This window comes from Lepisma saccharinum, chromosome 7 (assembly GCF_977018435.1).
Source record: "Lepisma saccharinum chromosome 7, izLepSacc3.1, whole genome shotgun sequence".
Lineage (NCBI taxonomy): Eukaryota > Metazoa > Arthropoda > Insecta > Zygentoma > Lepismatidae > Lepisma > Lepisma saccharinum.
Window position 1 is genome coordinate 43,131,358 of NC_139235.1, and position 19,322 is coordinate 43,150,679.

The window sequence follows — 19,322 nt, forward strand, 5'->3', positions numbered from 1 at the left end:
CGTAGTGTGCAAATTCAACTGCTGCATTAGGCATGTATGTTGCTTTTCAGTAGTATAATGCAGGAACATACTAATAGCTAAATCTAACATAACTCCAGATAATAGATGCATGACATATATACAGTGGAAGCTTCATTTTATGTTTTTCAGGGGACCAAGCTGAAGAAACTGAAAATACTGGTAAATGTAAAATGAGGAAAATTTTATAACATTCTTGCTGTGTTGGGACTGTGAAGATTGATTGTATAATGCAGGAAAATGTAAATTCCGGGAACGTAAAATTGGGGTTCCACTGTATATATTTTTGAAAAATTAATTAAAATACCCATTTTTGAGAAAATATCCACAAATTTTCTTTACACTATCTTTTTTATTTTCCCCTGTCCTAGGCATGTATAATATCTCGTGTGAAAGAGCTCTTCAAGACCTTTCCAACGCCATCTGAATCACTTCTATACGTGCCTTGATTGCCGAAATATTGCAATTTCAAGTTAACAAGATGTTGGAAAAAATTGTCAGAATTACACATTTTGCTCCCCTGTAATTTCGGAAATATGGAAGATATGGATCTGCAACGTTGCATATTTTCCTATCTCAGGTGGCCCTATTTCAAATGAATCAATATGTGTGAAAAGTGTCTCTTCATTGGTTCATTTAACATGGAATGGTGCATATATTAATATTTGTAAATATTCTAAACCTTTTTTTTTTATAACAGATAACCTAATACTCACTTTCTCTGCGAAACTATAGCTCTATTAATGTGCAATGTGCAAGTGCAAAGCACATAACATCGGCAGGTCCATCAGATCTATCAAAGAAAGAATCAAACAACACCTAACTAATGCAAAAGAAAAAAGAAACCAACCCACCACTGGTCTTCTAAGCACATCAAATACAACAGCCATAAAATCAAAAAGGTGCATGTCAAGCACACAGCCCACACACTCAGACACACCAGAATCAAGGAAACTCACACCATCATGCACTTCCTACATGAGCTAATCATCGAAAGCGGACAAGCACACCACTGCAACAGTTAATACTGGGCAATAGCAGACGACACGGACACAGACAGGCAGTTGACAACAGCACACCTAGTGGCAGCCAAAGGACTAAAGACAACAGAAGCATGCCAAGCAACAGTGCAAGAAGTTCCAATGAGGATGGTAACAGTGGCCGCTGAAATTGATAGAGCTATGGAAAAATGGTTTCGCAGACAACGCGAGTACTATAGTGGAACTACGATCAAAACAACCTGCGCAGACCCGCGACTCCTGTGCACCATACCCCCGCAAGTAGGGGAGGGGGAGAGTGGACCATGCTTCCTTATGGCTGGAGGTGGAGGGAAGAAGGGAAAGCTGCGTGGGGACTTTTCGTCCCAAGGTTTTTTCCTTGTGGTCGATCTATAGTTACTCTGTATTTATTTACTATCGCATCTCTCATTTCCCAAATATGAATAACTTTTCTTATGCAGTGGAAACCAGTACCAGTGTTTGTTCAAAGTGGTATCAGCTCAACTCCATATTTTTCACATTGTGTCTGTAGCCACCATCATATATTAATTGCTGAATTTTTATCTTGGTAAGCTGTTAGCTGCTTGCACCTAACATGATTGTTTTGAACTGTTCCAGAGTATAACAACATGAAGGTCCACTTGAAAGAATATCTGCAGAGATTTGCAGATAGTAAGAAGGTAGTGAGGGAAGAAGATATCCGTGAATTCTTCTCTGAAATGGAAGCTCGTAAGAAGCAAAGACTGCAAGTCCAAATACCTCATTTTTGTCGCTGATTGTTGTCATTCAGCATGAGGTAATACACAGTGATACAATTTTAATATGGATAAGGGTATTTTTTTTTCTTTTTCAAAGAAGAGACATATGTTGGTCAGAAAGACTGTGATTTCATTCATTCGGTGGTCATTTGTGTGTTGTTTTATAAGTAATGTTTTTGCAGGGACCCTACCAAGTGTAGTATTATATTATCTGATTATTTTTTCTGGTGGTATCAACATCACACTTCATCGGGTATTCCTTCTTTTAGTTAAAATTGACTATTTTTGTGCCTAATTTATTTTTTCTAGTATTTACGAGCCGTGCAAGAGCTTCAGAAATGAGCTTTGCCATAGTAATTTTCAATATTGCACCGTGTTCTGTATAGACGTAATGACTGAATTAGTGATATTTGAAGCATAAGTGTATTATTCTCAACCTTACCCTTGTACAACCAGCCATAATATTTGAAATTGTTTAAATTGAGTTCCAGTTGAATATTATTTTACTTCACTCCTATGTTTTTAGTCTCCTTTTAATTAATTTTCTCATGATGCAGTAATTGCATGCAAACAAGAAATGATAATAATTTTTTATGCATTTTGCTCCACAAATACTTATTGGCTTTTATTATTTATTTCATGGAAGAAATTATTTACCTTTTCACATTGTTGATTTACTTCAGGGTATGTTTTTAGTTCCTATATATTTGTGAATTAGTATCCATCATCTTGTATATGTTTTGTGATGTATTTTTTAACAATTAGTTGAAAAATATTGAAAGCAATAAGTAAATAAAGTGTTTGCAGCTATGTATTCATGTCAACATCAAGGAAGTTAATCTGCAGTCACATTTTTTTTCAAGATTTGTTTGAATGTGAAATGTATCAAGACTAAAGTAACTGTGGTGTAATCACTGTAGAAGTATTTTTCTTGCTTTGTTTTGCAATGTCAGAATCTCCAGATTGCATTTGTTTGAAATCCAAATGTCAAGAGTGATATTTGTTTAAATTGTGAATAAAAATGGCATAATTTTTAATATGTAATTTTTTTGTGGTATTCCATTTTGTTGTAGGTTGTATTATTTGTACCTTTATGATTTATCTTTCTGAATACCCATTGTTTTATGACTTGTGGTTATAGAAGTGCAGGTGCATACTGTATTTACTCATGTATAATACCCACTTTTTTCCAAATTTTTTGCCCCCAAAAACAGTGGTGCATATTATGCACAGAATAATTTAGACAGCGAATATAAAACCATAATACAATTTACCGGATTGGATTTCTTAACAATAATAATATTTAAAAAAGCACTAAAAATCATCGCCTTGAAATCAAGGGGTCCGGGGTTCGATACCCGGTGGAGGCACTTAGTGGTTGGGATCCCACTTCAAACTGTAAGTCCAGTCCTAATCAGCCTTACTATACATAGAGTGGACTTAAAACACCAAACCAACCAAGTAAAAGTGAAATGGTCATTTCCCATGATTTCACTTAGTAATGGAACATTTTGTGACCAAGAAAAGCATCGCCATTATGGCAAAATTCGAGCATGCGCCTCCCATCACATGGTATGTGTATCAGCTGTTGTTGATAATAGGAAACAACTTCCTGAGGGCTGCAAATCCGTAACATAATTTTGATATCACTTCTACTACAGAGTAAACAAGGTGGTTACAGCTTTGGGATGCTAAACACAGCGGAGAGGGAAGGTGGCGTGGGTTGGCGTCTCCTTGTATACACAAGATGATATTCTCCTCTTGATCCACATAGCAACCGGTGATATTCTGAATAGGTATGATGCCATTTGCTGTTGATCAGCATAGCAACAGCTTTACGACCTACATGTAAGAACCCCATTTCTTAAACCTAAATTGTACTGCGCATTATATACACGATATAATTGTTTGTCGCTTTTCTGCCACTGCCAACTGCCATACATAAAAATAACCATAGCAAAAAAAAACATGTTTTCTTTTAATTTTTATGTTTGATTCTAGTTTTATACATATTTTACGTGTAATTTAAGTGTCATGTAGAAAACCTTTTTTTTTTTTTTACACGTAATTGCACAACCCTGCACACAAGTGACAAGCAACACATGCAGCTTGTTGTCATTCTGGTACATAAGATTGCATTTATTTCTGAAGGTTCATTTCCTAAGTGTCAAGTGTTGCTCATCAATTTGATATGAAAGCTCCCTGGTACTCATTTCATAATTACCAGTACTAACAAGTCACTTCTATTAAAGGCCTTGTAACTTATGTAGTTGTATTTTTTCTTCAAATAATTTAATTTTTCTTTCACATTTATATTAATTTTTCCTCTATGTATTATGATAAACTGAATAACCACACCAAAACAGAAAATTACAGCATGTACTTTAATGTAACACATCATTTATGTGTAAGTGTGCTTCATTGAAATTCATTTCTTTATGTGTCATTATAATCCCTGTTGTGTCAGTTGATTATGGCATGGTGGTGATTGTTATGCAATCCCAATTCTATGTTCAAGCCTAGGCCTGAACATTGTTGTTCCTTCATAGATTTCATCTAATCATCATTCATCCCCATTATCACAGTTAGTGTAAAGGAACAGGGATGTAAAATCACAAATTTATGGTGTAATATTAACCCTTAAACAGAGACATCGGTCTGTGAAACCTTTAACCTGCCCAAGTAACACATATGTTACCAAAAAAGTATGTCCCTTGTATCCTCTGTAACACATATGTTACAAACAGCTTTAGGTACAATTACCGAGGGTTTGTCACACTTATATTTGTATATTGAGGTTGAAACACTGACAGTTCGTTCGGGAACATGTGTTTACAAAAATTCCAAATCCCCCCCTCTCCTTTCTCGGAATATGTCACTTGTTTGGGCTCACCCAAACACGTGTTGGCTCGACACTTGACAGACACAATGAATGCTTGGTATTTACGATGCTGTTTTCCTCCAAGCTTCCAACGCTGTGATTTAGTACTGATAAGGCACACATTGTGTTTAGAATTGGTGATCCAGCCAAAGGTGTGGCGGGGGGGGGGGGATTGGATGAGTTTTGGCGGTGTCAGCTTTCTGTCGCCTCTATGTTAGAAATGAAATGAAGCTTGACGATAGCCAGAGGCCAGAAGCATGAGAGTAAAGCGTGGGTCTATCCAGAAGTATAGACAAAACAAACGATTGCAAAGGCTCCCTTCCCTCCTCTGTTAGGAAAGGCCTCACCATAAAACAGTTTGTATCATATAACAGCTCATCGATTTCCCTAATGCACAATCGTTTCCTTCTGGACATATTTCCACAAAGAGCAGAGTCAACAGGGAAGAAATAGATTCACAGTAGCTACACAAGATGCAAGTGTGAACGAAAAAAGCAAAAGTTCCAGTTTTCTCCCCAAAGTAGCTGGAGAAGAGGGGTCAAACTCCACATTTTCATGCTTTTTTCATTGAAATTCGGGGGATGCAGCCCCCGCCCATAAGCTCCCCCGCGGTTGGGGCATCTAAATTTTACTTGGTTGCATGCAGTGATGTTCTAGCTGCAAAACAAAAGTTATCCGAAGCAGATTGGTCCCATAGTGTCAGTTATAACAATTTTATGAATAATATACAAATTGGCTAAAATTTGCTAGAGTTTTACGTTTTGCCTTATTATTCAAATTGTATTGCACCCACGAACATGAATCAAGTTTCATTCTGTTGCGGAAGGTCCATTCATTGGGAAGAAGAAGAGAGAAAAAAAAAAAGCAAAAGTTCCAGTTTTCTCCCGAAAGTAGCTGGAGAAGAGGGGTCAAACTCCACATTTTTTTTTTCATTGAAATTCGGGGGATGCGGCCCCCGCCCATAACCCCCCCACGGTTGGGGCATCCAAATTTTACATGGTTGCATGCACCGATGTATTGCCTGCAAAACAAAAGTTATCCGAAGTAGATTGGTCCCATAGTGCCAGAGTTATTACGATTTTTCTCCATTATGTATACGAATTCAAATTTCCCGCTCAAAGCCTCTGCGACACTGGGCTTACTTTCGTCAGACCGCGTGGCTACTAAGGGTTAATGTTTTGTAGTTCTAGTGTGGCAACACTGATTGAGCTGTCTCTCCCCCCTCCACAGTACCTTATTATCAACCACTTGCCTACTCTCTGCACATGTTACTGCTCAGTTTGTGACTGTTACGAGAGACTTCTTATTGTTTGAAAACATGCAAACCGGGAGTTTCGCATTACGTATTCAATGCTAAGGTTGGAAGTGATTTACATAATACATTTTCTTAGTTTTGTTCCCATGTAATTTTAGTTTTCAATAAATTTGAGTTATTAATCAGAATTTTGCCCTTTCATTGTCTAAAAAAATGTAATAACAAATATTAAAAAATAGGGTCTCTCAGACCAGATGTTTCTAATTATGAAGTAAAGACCTATGTTTCTGTTTAAGGGTTAAATATCTTGTGCAACAAGTGCAAAGATGTGCTAAGTAGTCAGTGACAGTCTGCTCATAGACTCACATCTTCGCTGCCATTTAACTAGAGTAGTTCCACAGGTGTCCTGAGGTTGCCGAGTTATCACGGAAAGTTTGGAACTTCCACCATGGATCAATGGTGAGAATGCTAACTATTATATATATACACAGAGTAGGGATGGCAATAAAATTTGGATAACGAATATCTGGATTTCAAATTATCCGATATCCATTTTGGATGCAACAAGTACCGTGCGTCCATTTCGATCTTCAGCCGAGAGATCGGGAGAAGCGTGGCGGGCGGCGCTGACGGAGATGCCGACATTTGCGGCCTGTAATGCCCGCTTATTTTTATGGACATATGCAGACATTTATATAAATATTGCAAAACGAGCACTAACATGTGTATTAAGAGTTGTTCAAACTGATATCCACCAAGTGCCAAGTGTGTAGACTTTAGGGGAGAATACGTTGAATAGCCTGAAACTTTCGTGCCTGTAGCTAAAGTCCTTCTGGGTCGGGCCGAGAACTTATCAGCCCCCTTCGTAACGTGAACCTTGTGGCTGGCATTCCAATCCTCTTACTGACACAATACACATACACACTGCAATAACACAAACAAGTAACGGCAAGTAATTAATAATAACACTTGCGCACTTGGTTTACATCTGCTCGCCACTATATTCACAGCTCTGTCGTGAAGGAACAAAAAACTCGAGCTCGGAGATTTCGGATTGCAAGGAAGCTCACGAACACCATTGACTTTTAACGGTTTCGTCTACAGCGTAATCTTGATACAGTGTTGCACATTCGAAACCTCCAAACGATCCCAATCGGCACAAAACTCTTTCAAGGATATAAACTTAAGCAGGACGTTACTGGTCAAAACTATGATTAAAATGTTTTATTATCTGTGGCTCTTAACATCGTTTCTAAAGCGTATTTTTTGTGTATATAAGGGCAGAGCTTGGATGAATTACAGATGATAAATTATAACACAGGTTAGTGCTCGTTTTGCAATATTTATATAAATGTCTGCATATGTCCATAAAAATAAGCGGGCATTACAGGCCGCAAATGTCAGCAGCGCCGCCCGCCACGCTTCTCCCGATCTCTCGGCTGAAGATCGAAATGGACGCACTGTAATTTGGATATACGAATAATTCAGATACCCAGGTAATAGAGATATCAGACTAATATATTAGGGTGAATCGAATGAAAACGAAACAATGGATGTATTGGGTTATATTTATGTATGTGTGTGGTGACAACCCTGTTTAGGGATAGAGTAGGACATAAGGAAGGAAACTCCTACTGTATAATTGACCCACCCTAGATAGTCGCATGTGAGCACGTGATATGCATAGGTGGTCGGGCAGCAATATTGTCCAAGCAGGCAGGCAGTCACCTGCCGCAGCAGAGTGTTTTCCAGCAAAGAAGAGCAATGTGGTGTTATTCGTGTTTGAGTTCGCGAAATGCAGCGGCAAATGGAGAAGATGCTCTGTCATTGACCCGTGTGCAGGACTGGCACAAGCGTTTTTGCAAGTGAAGGGAATCTTTGAAGGATGATGAGCGACCTGGTCAAGCTCACATCGTCATCATTGACACTCTGGAGGAGCAAGTCGACTGGATAATCCATGCAAACAGACAAGTCAGCATCAGGGACATCAGCATGGATGTGGGAGTGAGTTTCGGTTCCATACGTACCATCGTTACAGACAGACTGCAGTACAGGAAAGTGAGTCACACCTACTCACAGGCAAAATAAACTCCCTGTCATACTGTTGTCGAATTATCAACCCGCATGAAGGGAGCATATATCAGTCAGCTGTTTCCTTTGTTTGCCTGGTCCTGTGTTGCAAAATTGTTCAGCACTCTCAAAAGCTCGCTCGTTCCTGTTTCAGTACACAGTGTTTGATTTCATCATGGAAGGGTAAAAGTACATAGCGAAAGCAGAAACTTAATATTTAACGTTGTTGATAATTTAAAAATTTTCCATGAAATATAGCCACAACTTCATTTTCAGTGAAAGGTGGTCACAACTTGTTTCCAATACATTTTACATCATTAGGTATGCAAAACAGGTGCGTGCATTTGAGAGGGGTGACTTCAAGGTGTGAGGCTGAAGTGCACACCCGTAGAGCCAGACCACGAGCCGCCACTGCTTAATCATATCAAATCACTTATCCCCCTTGTTGTAATTAGCCAGAAGTGGCGGAAAAAGTGACATTAAAAAATAACAAAAATAAAAATTGCTAGAGTGGCTGTTGTTACAAAGTCAATCAGTAAAAACTTCCTCTATTTTTGTCCACCTTATTTTATTACCCATGAGATTTGTTGGTTTTGAATGGAAAGAGAGAGAAAAAGTGAGAGGTCATTATTGTGAAGTTTCAATAACATATAGTTCGTTACACACCCCCAACAGTCATTGGTGATGCACATGCAATCACTGACAAAAGTCAGCTTTACGAAACAGTAGAACATTATACCAGTTATTTTAGTCAACTGGTAAACAAGGAAAAACTTTTGATCCAACCCTGTATTATTCTAGATTTCAGTCAATCAGATCATTTAGTTATACGCTTATGCGAGGCTATGAAGGCACTTCCAAGAATAATAGAATCTGAAAAAGGTGATGAAAGATGCAAAGTTTTATCATTGAAAAAGAGAAGACTAGAAAAGTTTGAATTTATTATTGAAATAGTGCTGCAAACAAAAATAGTTGAAACAGTGCATTTGATATCTCCAGTTCTGCAATAACAAAAATGTAGACTTGGAAAAAGCTTCGAACATCCTTAACACTGTAACGACGGACGGGTCTTTTAGGCCCGGTTTCAATTTTTATACCTGTTTAATTTTTTAATGCTGCAAATGAATGTGTTTTCCTTCCGTGGCTTTTCGTCAATTTCGAAGTCCTTTGAAATCATTTATTTTAATATTTGGTTATTTTTTAAGTTTGGTCAGAAAATGTATTACTCGCGTTGCGGACGGACAGGTCCTTTAGGCCCGATTTTAATTTTTAAATATATGGGCCTATTTTTTTCTACTGCAGAAATATCCCTCTTCGCCTCTGTGACTTTTCAACGACAGTCATAACCTTGAAAAGCATATTACTGGACTCCGTTCCTGAGTGGTTAGCACATCGCCCTGCGATGTCAATGGGCTCGGGTTCGAATCCAACTGGGGCATGGTTCTTTGTAAATGTCCATGGATCAATTTCATCACTGATCCCCATCTTCGCAAATTAGCCAGGGGGAGCAAACCGCGAAGTAAAATAAAGCAAATCAATCACTTGAAATCATATACAGTACCCTTTGCCTGTTCAGTTTACCCAGGAAAAACAAATATCCTAAGTTGCAGACTGATACTACAGAAAAGAATTTTTTTGTTTTTCGACATTAGTCTGCATAACCATTATTGGTTATTTCAGTTTGTTGGTTTCAAAGCACAGGTGCCGCAATTTTCCTGAACTTTCTGAACGAATATGCATGCACACTTTGTTTGATGCAAAGCATCTGTGTAGTTTGGATGACGAATTTGTTCGTTCTTACAGAGTTCTTGTGTATAATTGAAGAAATACAATGGCTCGCGTACCAAATACACGAAAGCTTAGGTCTCGTCTCCAGGTAAGCTCGAACCTATAAGAGATGTATTCGAAACTTGGACTGTTTAACTACGAGAAGCGTACATTCCTGATTGCATCATGACTGTATACGAACAACTGGTAAATTTTAGAAGGCGATGCACTTTTATACAGTACATGCCGTCGAAATCTGGTAAATACGGAATTAAGCTGTGGCTGATTTGTGATTCTCAAACAGCTTCCTCGGTGCTTTGTTTTTTCCACTTTGTTCACGTTCGCACCCGTGGGAAAGCATTATGTTTTGAAAGCTAAAATCTACAAAGGAAAGGAAGCTGGAGTTACTAGGGAGAAAAATCAAGTAGAGAAAGTAGTGAAGGAAATCGAAGGTAGTGGAAGAAACATCACGTGCCATAATTTCTTCACGAGTGTATCTCTTGCAAGGGATCTACTTGCCAAGAAACACTCTATTCGGCATGATGCGAAATAACAAAGGAGAGGTGCCGCCAGAGTTTACTGCCAGAAAACAGCGAGTGTGTTGCTCCACGTTGTTTGGATTTCAAGATTAACTTGATAGCATCATATTGCCTCAAGAACAACAAAGTTGTGATTCTACTTTCTACGTTCCGTGAACAGCCGAAAATCGACGCTTCCACAGCACAGCTAATAACACAAAATGGTATGAAACTATAGTGTGAAACGAAAAGCTCGGAGAAGGCCATGGGTTATATTTCATGACATGATCGACTTCAGTGCACTAAATGCATTTGTTTTGTACCAAACAGTACATCCGTAAGAATTGGGAGCCAAATCAGGTAGACATAGAAGGTTCTTGCAGTACCTGGGGAAAGGAGCTCAGTTTCAAACTAGTAATGGACGAGCAAACCAACGGGTGTTCAAATGAAGAGCAAGGTGTACAGAAGTAATCCAGAAGGAGGTGTCATATTTGTCCATCAAAAATCAATCGGAAAACAAGAACAGTGCGCCGAAATGTATGCAAATGTTTGTACTCAGCATTTACGTGTTCTATGTAACACTTGTTAATCGATGTTGTAAGTTATTTTTGACAAAGAGTAGATAATAAAAATATGTAAATTCTTAAAAATCATTAATGATAACTGGACTTATGATAAAAATGTTTCAAATGTAAAAAAAACTATTATACTCAAAACTCAAAGGTTTCTTTATAACATATGTTATTCAATGTTTAAAGTTCTTTTGTAAAACATGTTACATATTAGAAACATGTAAATGGTTAAATGTCATTAATAAATAACCTGAAACATTATTTTCAGTCATTGATATAAATTAGAAAATTTGAACGCCTGAAAAAAAGTAACTTATTTCCCCGGGTCCAATAGATCCGACAATAACGTATAGTCATTGTAGCCGTTGTTATAGTGTTAAAAGTATATTATTTGTATACAGACAGAATTTTCAGAAATCATTGTTAGCTAAATCATTAGCTAAAATATGGGGAGTTGAACCAAAATTTGAGAGTAAACCCACACAGCACACAAATATCCAGAAGACATCTAATGGATATTTTCTGGATATTCGTGCCAAAATTCTGGATATATAGGAATGTCCTGTAGACACCCATTGGATGTCCGTCCAGTGGACATCCAGAAAGGATATGTTTTGGACATTCTAAGGATCATTTTTATTCATCGTTGAGAGATTCTGTGGATCATTTTTGAACTCCCATGTTTGGGACATTCCATGGATGACTTTTGGATATCAGTGTGACTTAGTTCACGTGATCAGGACGTTATCTACACGTTTTTAATTCATTGGGGACAAGGATATATTCTGGACTAAAATTGGACCTAATCTGGGCATTAACCTGATATTTTTCACACATACTTTGTATACGAAAAGAACATCCCTGGATTAGATTTAGGGATATTGAAGATCTCGTGTACATATATGCTTATAAAATGACTCCTCTCTCTCACACACATGCGCTCATACACCCATGCTTTGCCAGATCTACAAATTTTTGGCACTGCAGCAAAATATTACTAAAGGTGCCTTCTACATAAAATACAGGTACTTGTGAAAGGAACTTAAATATTTTGCTCTTATTCAATTCCTTAAGTGTGTGTGTGTTCCTCAGGAAAGATTTGATTTGATTTTTGTTACATAGCTTTGCTTTTCTCCCACTTTTGGCTAATCCCGACGATGAGAATGAGTGATGATAGTATGAAATTGATGGAGAAACTCTCATTCCCAGGCTTGGATTCGAACCCGGTGTGCCCTTGAGTATGGGTATGCTGTAGTGGTGGTTAAGTGACCAAATCAGATTTGAGGACCCCCTAATTTTGTTCTATCCATGGGGTTTTCATCCCTTGCCCCATTGTTGTTGTTTTCTTCCATTAGATATGAGCTACAATTGCCATTTCACATGCTGATTTTGCTAATCCCCATTGTTGCAATTACCCAGAAGTGGCAGAAAAGCGACATTAAATAACAAAAATAAAAATTGCAAAGTGTGGTGGTTGTTACAAAGTTAATCAGAAGAAGTTCCTCTATTTTTGTCCACTTTATTTTATCACCCATGAGATTTGTTGGTTTTGAATGTAATGTGAGAGGTCATTGTTGTGAATTTTCAATAACATAGTTCGTTTGTAACTGACTGTCACACTCTGCAGGTACTTTTACATTGATAACACAAACAATTATTATGATTCACCTCTTCGCCAGGGTGAGTGCCTAGCGGTCAGAGGCCAAGAGATTTAATATTGTAGACTTTTGATTACTGTTGTAAATTACACAACCAACAGGATTAGTTTAATTAATATTATATAATTAATGGATAAAGACTGTGACTGTCATCTTTTTATAACATTCACAATTAAGTAATATAAAAATCTTTGATAAGAAGAAAGACATTTCATTATCACTGTTACTGTTCTAACTATGTATTATGGGATATAGTGTAATATACCAATTCGTAAGTAGATTTCAGTATTTTTCTTTCTTAAAACAAATAATATATTTGTTTTAGTTGCTAATACAAAACTAACAGCAACAATTATGGCGACCTTCAGCCAGGATTCGTGAATATGTAGTATGGAAGTTATCTTCTGATTACTTTAAATAATGGATCGGAAGCAACATTCTTACAACTTAAGAACGGGAGTTTTCTTAAGATCCGATGTCGTCGATAGTTTCAGGTAAAATGAAACTATTGAAGAAAATGCTGACCCAATGAAGAATATTATTTGTTGCAGTAACATTGAAGCAGATTCCCGTCTTGTGAAGTGCAATAGCTGCAATAAATGGGAACATTTGGAGTGCAGAGGTTTGACTGTAATGCACTGGGTAATATTTAGCTCTTCTAATGAAAGCTATTTTTGTAAATCTTGTAAACCAGATTTTGATCCATTTTTGTTAAAATCTTATACAAGTACAGTGAATCCCAACTTGGACAAGATTATTGCTGCATTTCAAGTTACGGTTACCCAAAGTTTGCAGCAAAATAATGAAAATCTTCAAGAAAAGTTGCAACAGAACATTCGCTGTGAATTGCAACAAAATAATGAAATATTACAAAGGGAATTGCAACAAAATAATGAAATGTTGCAAAGGGATATGCAACAAAATAATGAAATGTTACAAAAGGAGTTGCAAAAGGATATGCAACAAAATAATGAATTATTACAAAGGGAATTGCAACAAAATAATAAAAATCTGGAAGAGAAGTTTCAAGCCATTCGAAATGAATTACAGCAGCATAATGTTAGGTTTAACGGCCGGCTTGATCATATTGAACATTCGTTACAAGATGTTGCCCAAACTTGTCAAAATGTTAGCAGTGAGTTGAGGTGTAAATTGGATGAAGGTATTAGTACAATGCATGTCGAAGTTTCAGTTATTCAAGAACAAATGAAGAGTCATGACGGAAAGTTGGCAAGGTTGGAAGTCTGCAATGATGAAATTATGGAGAAATTTACTCAACATGAGGTTAGGTTTGAAACATTAAATGCGGAATTAGATAGAATGAAGGTAGTTCAGACTGCTACATGTAGCTCTGAAACCTTGGTAAATGACCTTAGAGATAGGGTTATTTCTTTGGAGCAAGGCAATGCCATCAGCAACAGTGTTGCTAACGAAACTTTCAATGGAGGACGAGAACTGAGCGAAGAGGATGGAAATAGTAAACAAACTGAGCATGTGGCTTGTCAAACAAATAATGCAAATTCAAATCGAAGATCACGAAATGTTAAATTTCGGGCTAGTGACAAACGTGGTGTTGGTTCTTCGGGTTATGATTCATCTGATATTGATGTACCTGTAATTACTAAACGTAAATCAGGTCAGAACGCTACTTCTTTTGGAACTGATTTTACCTATAGGCTTTCCAATACATCTTATTTGTGGGATCCTCCATCACGTAACGAATCACCTGCTCATTTCACTACACATCCGTTGGCCAATAGGGACCTCGCACTTTCGGAGAATGCATATAGAGTGCATTACAATGAACCTTGTTCTACTAACCATTATGGTTATGGAAGTCCTCCGAATGCCAGTTTTCATAATGAAACTCAGTGTTGTACAACGAAAGCTTATTCAAATAATCCAATTTCACAAATGTATTTTCAGCATATACCTTCATGTGAGAAGCCATTATATACTGTAGCTGGTAATACAAATACTACAACTTCAATGAGTCCGATGTTTTGTAATCAAAATTACATTCCTAGAAATGACATTTTGAATAATCCAATTAACATTGCTTCTAAGAATTCTCAGTCTCCAAATTTTGAATCAAACCAGTTTTGTAAACCTGCGCGTGCAGAATGTAATACAAATATTTCTTCAAGAAACCAATTTGGAGAATGCCCGGGTAAAGTTATTCGTGTAAATGAGCTAAGCCAGTTACCACGTTTTGGAGGTGACGTCTCGAAACAATCAGCTAGGGAGTTTATAGACCAGCTGACAACAATGTTAAATTTGATTGGTGTATCTTCTCAATATCGCCTGCAAGTTATTCACAAATGTTTCTACAATACTGCAGCGTATTGGTTCAATAGTGAAAGACGGAATTTCTCATCATATGATGATTTTGTGTGCAAGTTTCTTGAACAATTTGCTTCGAATGATTTGTTAGAAAGCCAACTGGCAGTTTTGCGTTCTCGTAAATACAACACATCTTCTGGTTTATCATTAGAAGCGTACGCATTGAAGGTATATTTATCATATTGCAATCTTGTAGAAAAGCCTAAACAAGCTGAGATAATAAGAGTAATTCTGAAGCAATTGCCAGAAACAGTTTCTAAGAATGTGGGTTGTCACGAAATTTCCAACCTTAAACAATTAACACAAAAACTCAGGACAATAGACTTATATTCTAGTGATAAAACCAAATCTTTGTCACTACCTGGTGATTATATAAGTGGGGAGTACAACTCGAATAGGTTCGAAAAATCTAGGCATTTTGTAAGGCAAGTGTCTATGGAAAATAAGTCATGCAGTGATTCATCTACCCAAACAGTAGCTTCAGAGAGACTTACGGGCCAACCAGCTGCTAGGAATCCCAGAAACAACTATAGGCAATCTGGAGCTAACCAAGAGAGCTATAGGCGACAAGGTAACGATCGAAGTTTGTACTTTCATAATAACAATCGAAGAACAAACACTCAAGGGAACGCTAGTAATGGCAATAATACAGATGCACCTAGATACAACAGGAATAGAAGATTTCAAAGTCCGACCAATACAGAATTGCGAGGTGGCTCCATTAACACTAACTCAGAGATTTCAGCAAGGAACAATGGAAATTTCCGAAATGGAATGAATTGCAATGACATTAGTTTAAATCAAGAATGTTCCTCAGTAACTAATGCTACTAGTGGGAGCCCTCAGAGAACATTAAACAACTAAGGCGGGGAAATGCGCTCCAATTCGCCCTGCCAAAGGATGACCACATGGAGCTTACTTGTAATTATGATCCTTACCTTTTGCATGTTAAGTCTTGTCTCGGTGACTTTAATAGAGTTAAATATTTAGGCGTTGATAAAGAAGATGTTTTACCTGTTGCATTTTTGCTGGAGTGGTTTGATTCAGAGCCTGAGTGGACTGTTACAGATAAAGGAACTCCTACACCTTTACTTGAAGCACCAGAAATACAGGGAAGAATTTGTGACTTGTTTCTTAATTGTTTAATTGACACTGGTAGTCAATGTAATTTGTTGGATTACAAGGTTTGGATCACTCTAAGTTCTTTATTGCCAAGTATAAAGCTGGAACCAATAGAAGGAATTCAGTTGGCTTGTTTCGCTGGTGAGCAACGTATAAAAGTTGTAGGTTTTAAATATGTCATTATGCAGTTGGGAGATGAATTTTTCCACGTGGGTTTATATGTAGTTAAACAATTACATGCCGATTTGATCTTGGGAGCACCATTTTTGTGGCAGTACAAGGCTATAATTAATTATCGTATGTCTACTGTTGAACTAATTCATTCAAGTGGTAAGGAAGTATCAGCTCCTTTTGTTCCGAGTTCTACAAATAATACTTGCTCGCAAAATTCCGTAATTGAATCTTGTAAAACTTTGACATTTGAATCTTCTCATGTTAATGATTCTGCTTATCTAGCTTCTGAAGAAGATATCCATAAGAAAGTTTATGGCAACGAATATTGTGAAGCTGGAGTTGCTGATAATTTATATAATTTATTACTGAAGTATCAAGATGTGTTTTCGGACAAACCAAAGGCAGCCAAGGTGGAATCTTATGACATAGAGCTAGATACGAATGAACCTATAGTGGCATCTACGTATCCTATTCCATTCGCTAGGCGAGATGATATGGAGAAAGAATTAAAGAAATGGAAAACGTGGGGAGTAATTCATGAAAGTACTTCTCCATACCGGAACCCTCTCCACATAGTTCCAAAGGCAGGTGGATTGTGGCGTCCTGTTGTTGATTTTAGGAAGCTGAATGAACATGTAATTTCACCCATGACACAGGTTGAACCTATATCTGAACTTTTGCCTAGGTTGAAAGGCGCAAAATTCTTTTCGACGATTGACCTAACTTGTGGATATTTTCAAATACCACTGACACCTAGATCTTATAAGTTCACATCTTTCTCATATCGTGGTATTTTAATGGAATTTCATTTTTTGCCCTTTGGTATTAAGAGTGCTGTTAGTGTTTTTGTCGACAGAATGCATAAAGTGTTTGGCAATGATACCAGTTCATTTCTTATAGTGTATGTGGATGATATTCTTATATTTTCATCATCACTGGAAAGTCATTTAAAACATTTGGACTACGTGTTGAAAACTTTGAGAGAAGTAAATATGTCCATCAAATTATCGAAGTGCACATTTTGTAAAACTGAAGTGAAGTTTCTTGGTCACATAGTATCAGGTGAAACCATCGCTGTAGATCCAGAAAGAAATCTAGCAATAACTGAATATCCTACTCCAACAAATAGAAAAGCCTTAAGAAAATTTTTAGGAATGGTAAATTGGAGGAGAAAATTTGTGGATAAGTTTGCAATGATTGCGGCTCCTTTATACAATTTACTTAGAACGAATAAGAAATGGGAATGGAATGAAGCACATCTCCAGGCATTTAAACGTCTGAAGGAATTGGCTTTGTCTCCGGAGATGTTAGCTCAACCTAACTTGAACAAAACTATCCATAAATTTTATGACTTATATGTGGGGCCATTTTTGGTGGAGGAAGTGAAGAACAATTTCGTGAACTTGGTGTCTTTAGATGGACAACAGATAAAGTGTAGACACAATTTACAAAATATCAAACCCTTCCACTGTTCATTGGAGAAGAAACACGAGCTGTTGTTGAATGTTAACAAATAGGTTCGCAAGTTTCGAATTGATTGTCATTCTTTGAAAGATTTGTTATAGTATTAAATGTTGTTTTGAATGTTGAATATCTTAAAGTTATGTAACTGTTCGATGTGTATATTTAAGATCTTGTATCTTTTTAAGCCACCAAAGTATGATGTCTATATTTTCTTCACCCCAGGAGGGGAGGTTATTGTGACTGTCATATTTTTATAACATTCACAATTAAGTAATATAAAAATCTTTGATAAGAAGAAAGACATTTCATTATCACTGTTACTGTTCTAACTATGTATTATGGGATATAGTGTAATATACCAATTCGTAAGTAGATTTCAGTATTTTTCTTTCTTAAAACAAATAATATATTTGTTTTAGTTGCTAATACAAAACTAACAGCAACAAGACAACATGAAAAACACATCAATGCCCCTTACTTTCATACATTCGCACACTTACTCATGCTTCGGCATTTGAAGCACATAATAAGGAATACAATTTTGGCTTCGTGCTTTGAGTAATTAATGTAGTACTAGTTATATTTTATGCATTTCAGTTTCCTTTATAGCTATCTTGTAATCAGGTTGGAGTTTAAGTATGGATGAAATTTGACACTACTACTCTATGCAACCATAAATGAACGTTACTTATTATAGCATTACATTATATTCTTATGATTCAAATTTTATCACAATTATATTCTGATTACATTAGCGATTGATAGTGCCGGACATCTCTGAAAGTTCTTTTATGAAATATAATTTTACTGAAATTGGTGCTCTGAATAAGATAATAATCTCATCAGAAGTAAAGATATTAATTGTCGTAATAAGCAATGTCGATTAACAAATGATAATGAACGTATCTCGGAGAGTTCAGCGGGCGATATTAATTAACTGCAGGTGAACAAAGCTTTTAATCACATCACACTTGGCCACTCAAGACATTATGTGGCTTACCTTGCTAGATCTAGTTGGCGTATCCATTCTGGGCGATTTTGGGCCGCTGGCAGCATGATGAATAAGGGTGGCTTCACACTCCCAAGATGTAAGCATCATCTGATCTGAATAGGTAAAGGGGGGAACTACCCCCACGGGCCCCTTTCTCTTCTCTACTCCATTGCGACTTGATACACTCCTGGGTGAAAACAATAAACAACACGGATTGGTATACACAGAAGGTACGCATCCTTTTGACCGTAGATGAGTAGCATATGGTCGTAAGAGATAAACTGTGGCTTCTTACTGCTCAAATTCCCTATTTATGTTTTATTCAAAACGGTTGTTATCCTAGGCTCCTGGTTTAGGCCGTGATAAATCATACTGAAACCGTGGCTTCCAACCCTTCTATCATCGCCTGTTCTGTTGGAGTTCCTTGACCCTTATTTATTGACACCTCTGAAGAGGCTATCCTCTCGCCGAACTCATTGTGTTCCGCACGCTCACCTTCCAGAGAGCAATAGGGAGTCCGTATCCATTGTCAATCACCCTTTGATTTCTCGCTTGCTTTGCCTCCTATCAAGTTAGACTTTGGGAATCTTGACGATTATAATGTGATAAAGAGCTGTCTAAAATTTCATTCAAATCCGTTCACTTCCAAAGTTCATTTTTTTGTGGTTTACATCCGTAGACTGGCCTCTTCGAACATGAAATGCTTCCATATCCCCGGTGAACAGCGTACCTC

The 19,322-nt window shown here is 37.2% G+C and overlaps 1 protein-coding gene across 1 annotated transcript in view; it reads left to right on the top strand.

The window, feature by feature from the left end:
* LOC145989826 (putative E3 ubiquitin-protein ligase UBR7) overlaps positions 1 to 2,811 on the top strand; it is a 59,339-nt gene extending 56,528 nt beyond the window's left edge. The window contains exon 10 of the mRNA XM_083125211.1: positions 1,635 to 2,811. Coding sequence (XP_082981337.1) covers positions 1,635 to 1,792 — 158 coding nt within the window. The 3' untranslated portion in view covers positions 1,793 to 2,811. The remainder of the gene's footprint in view (positions 1 to 1,634) is intronic.
* The last annotated feature ends 16,511 nt before the right edge of the window (positions 2,812 to 19,322 follow it).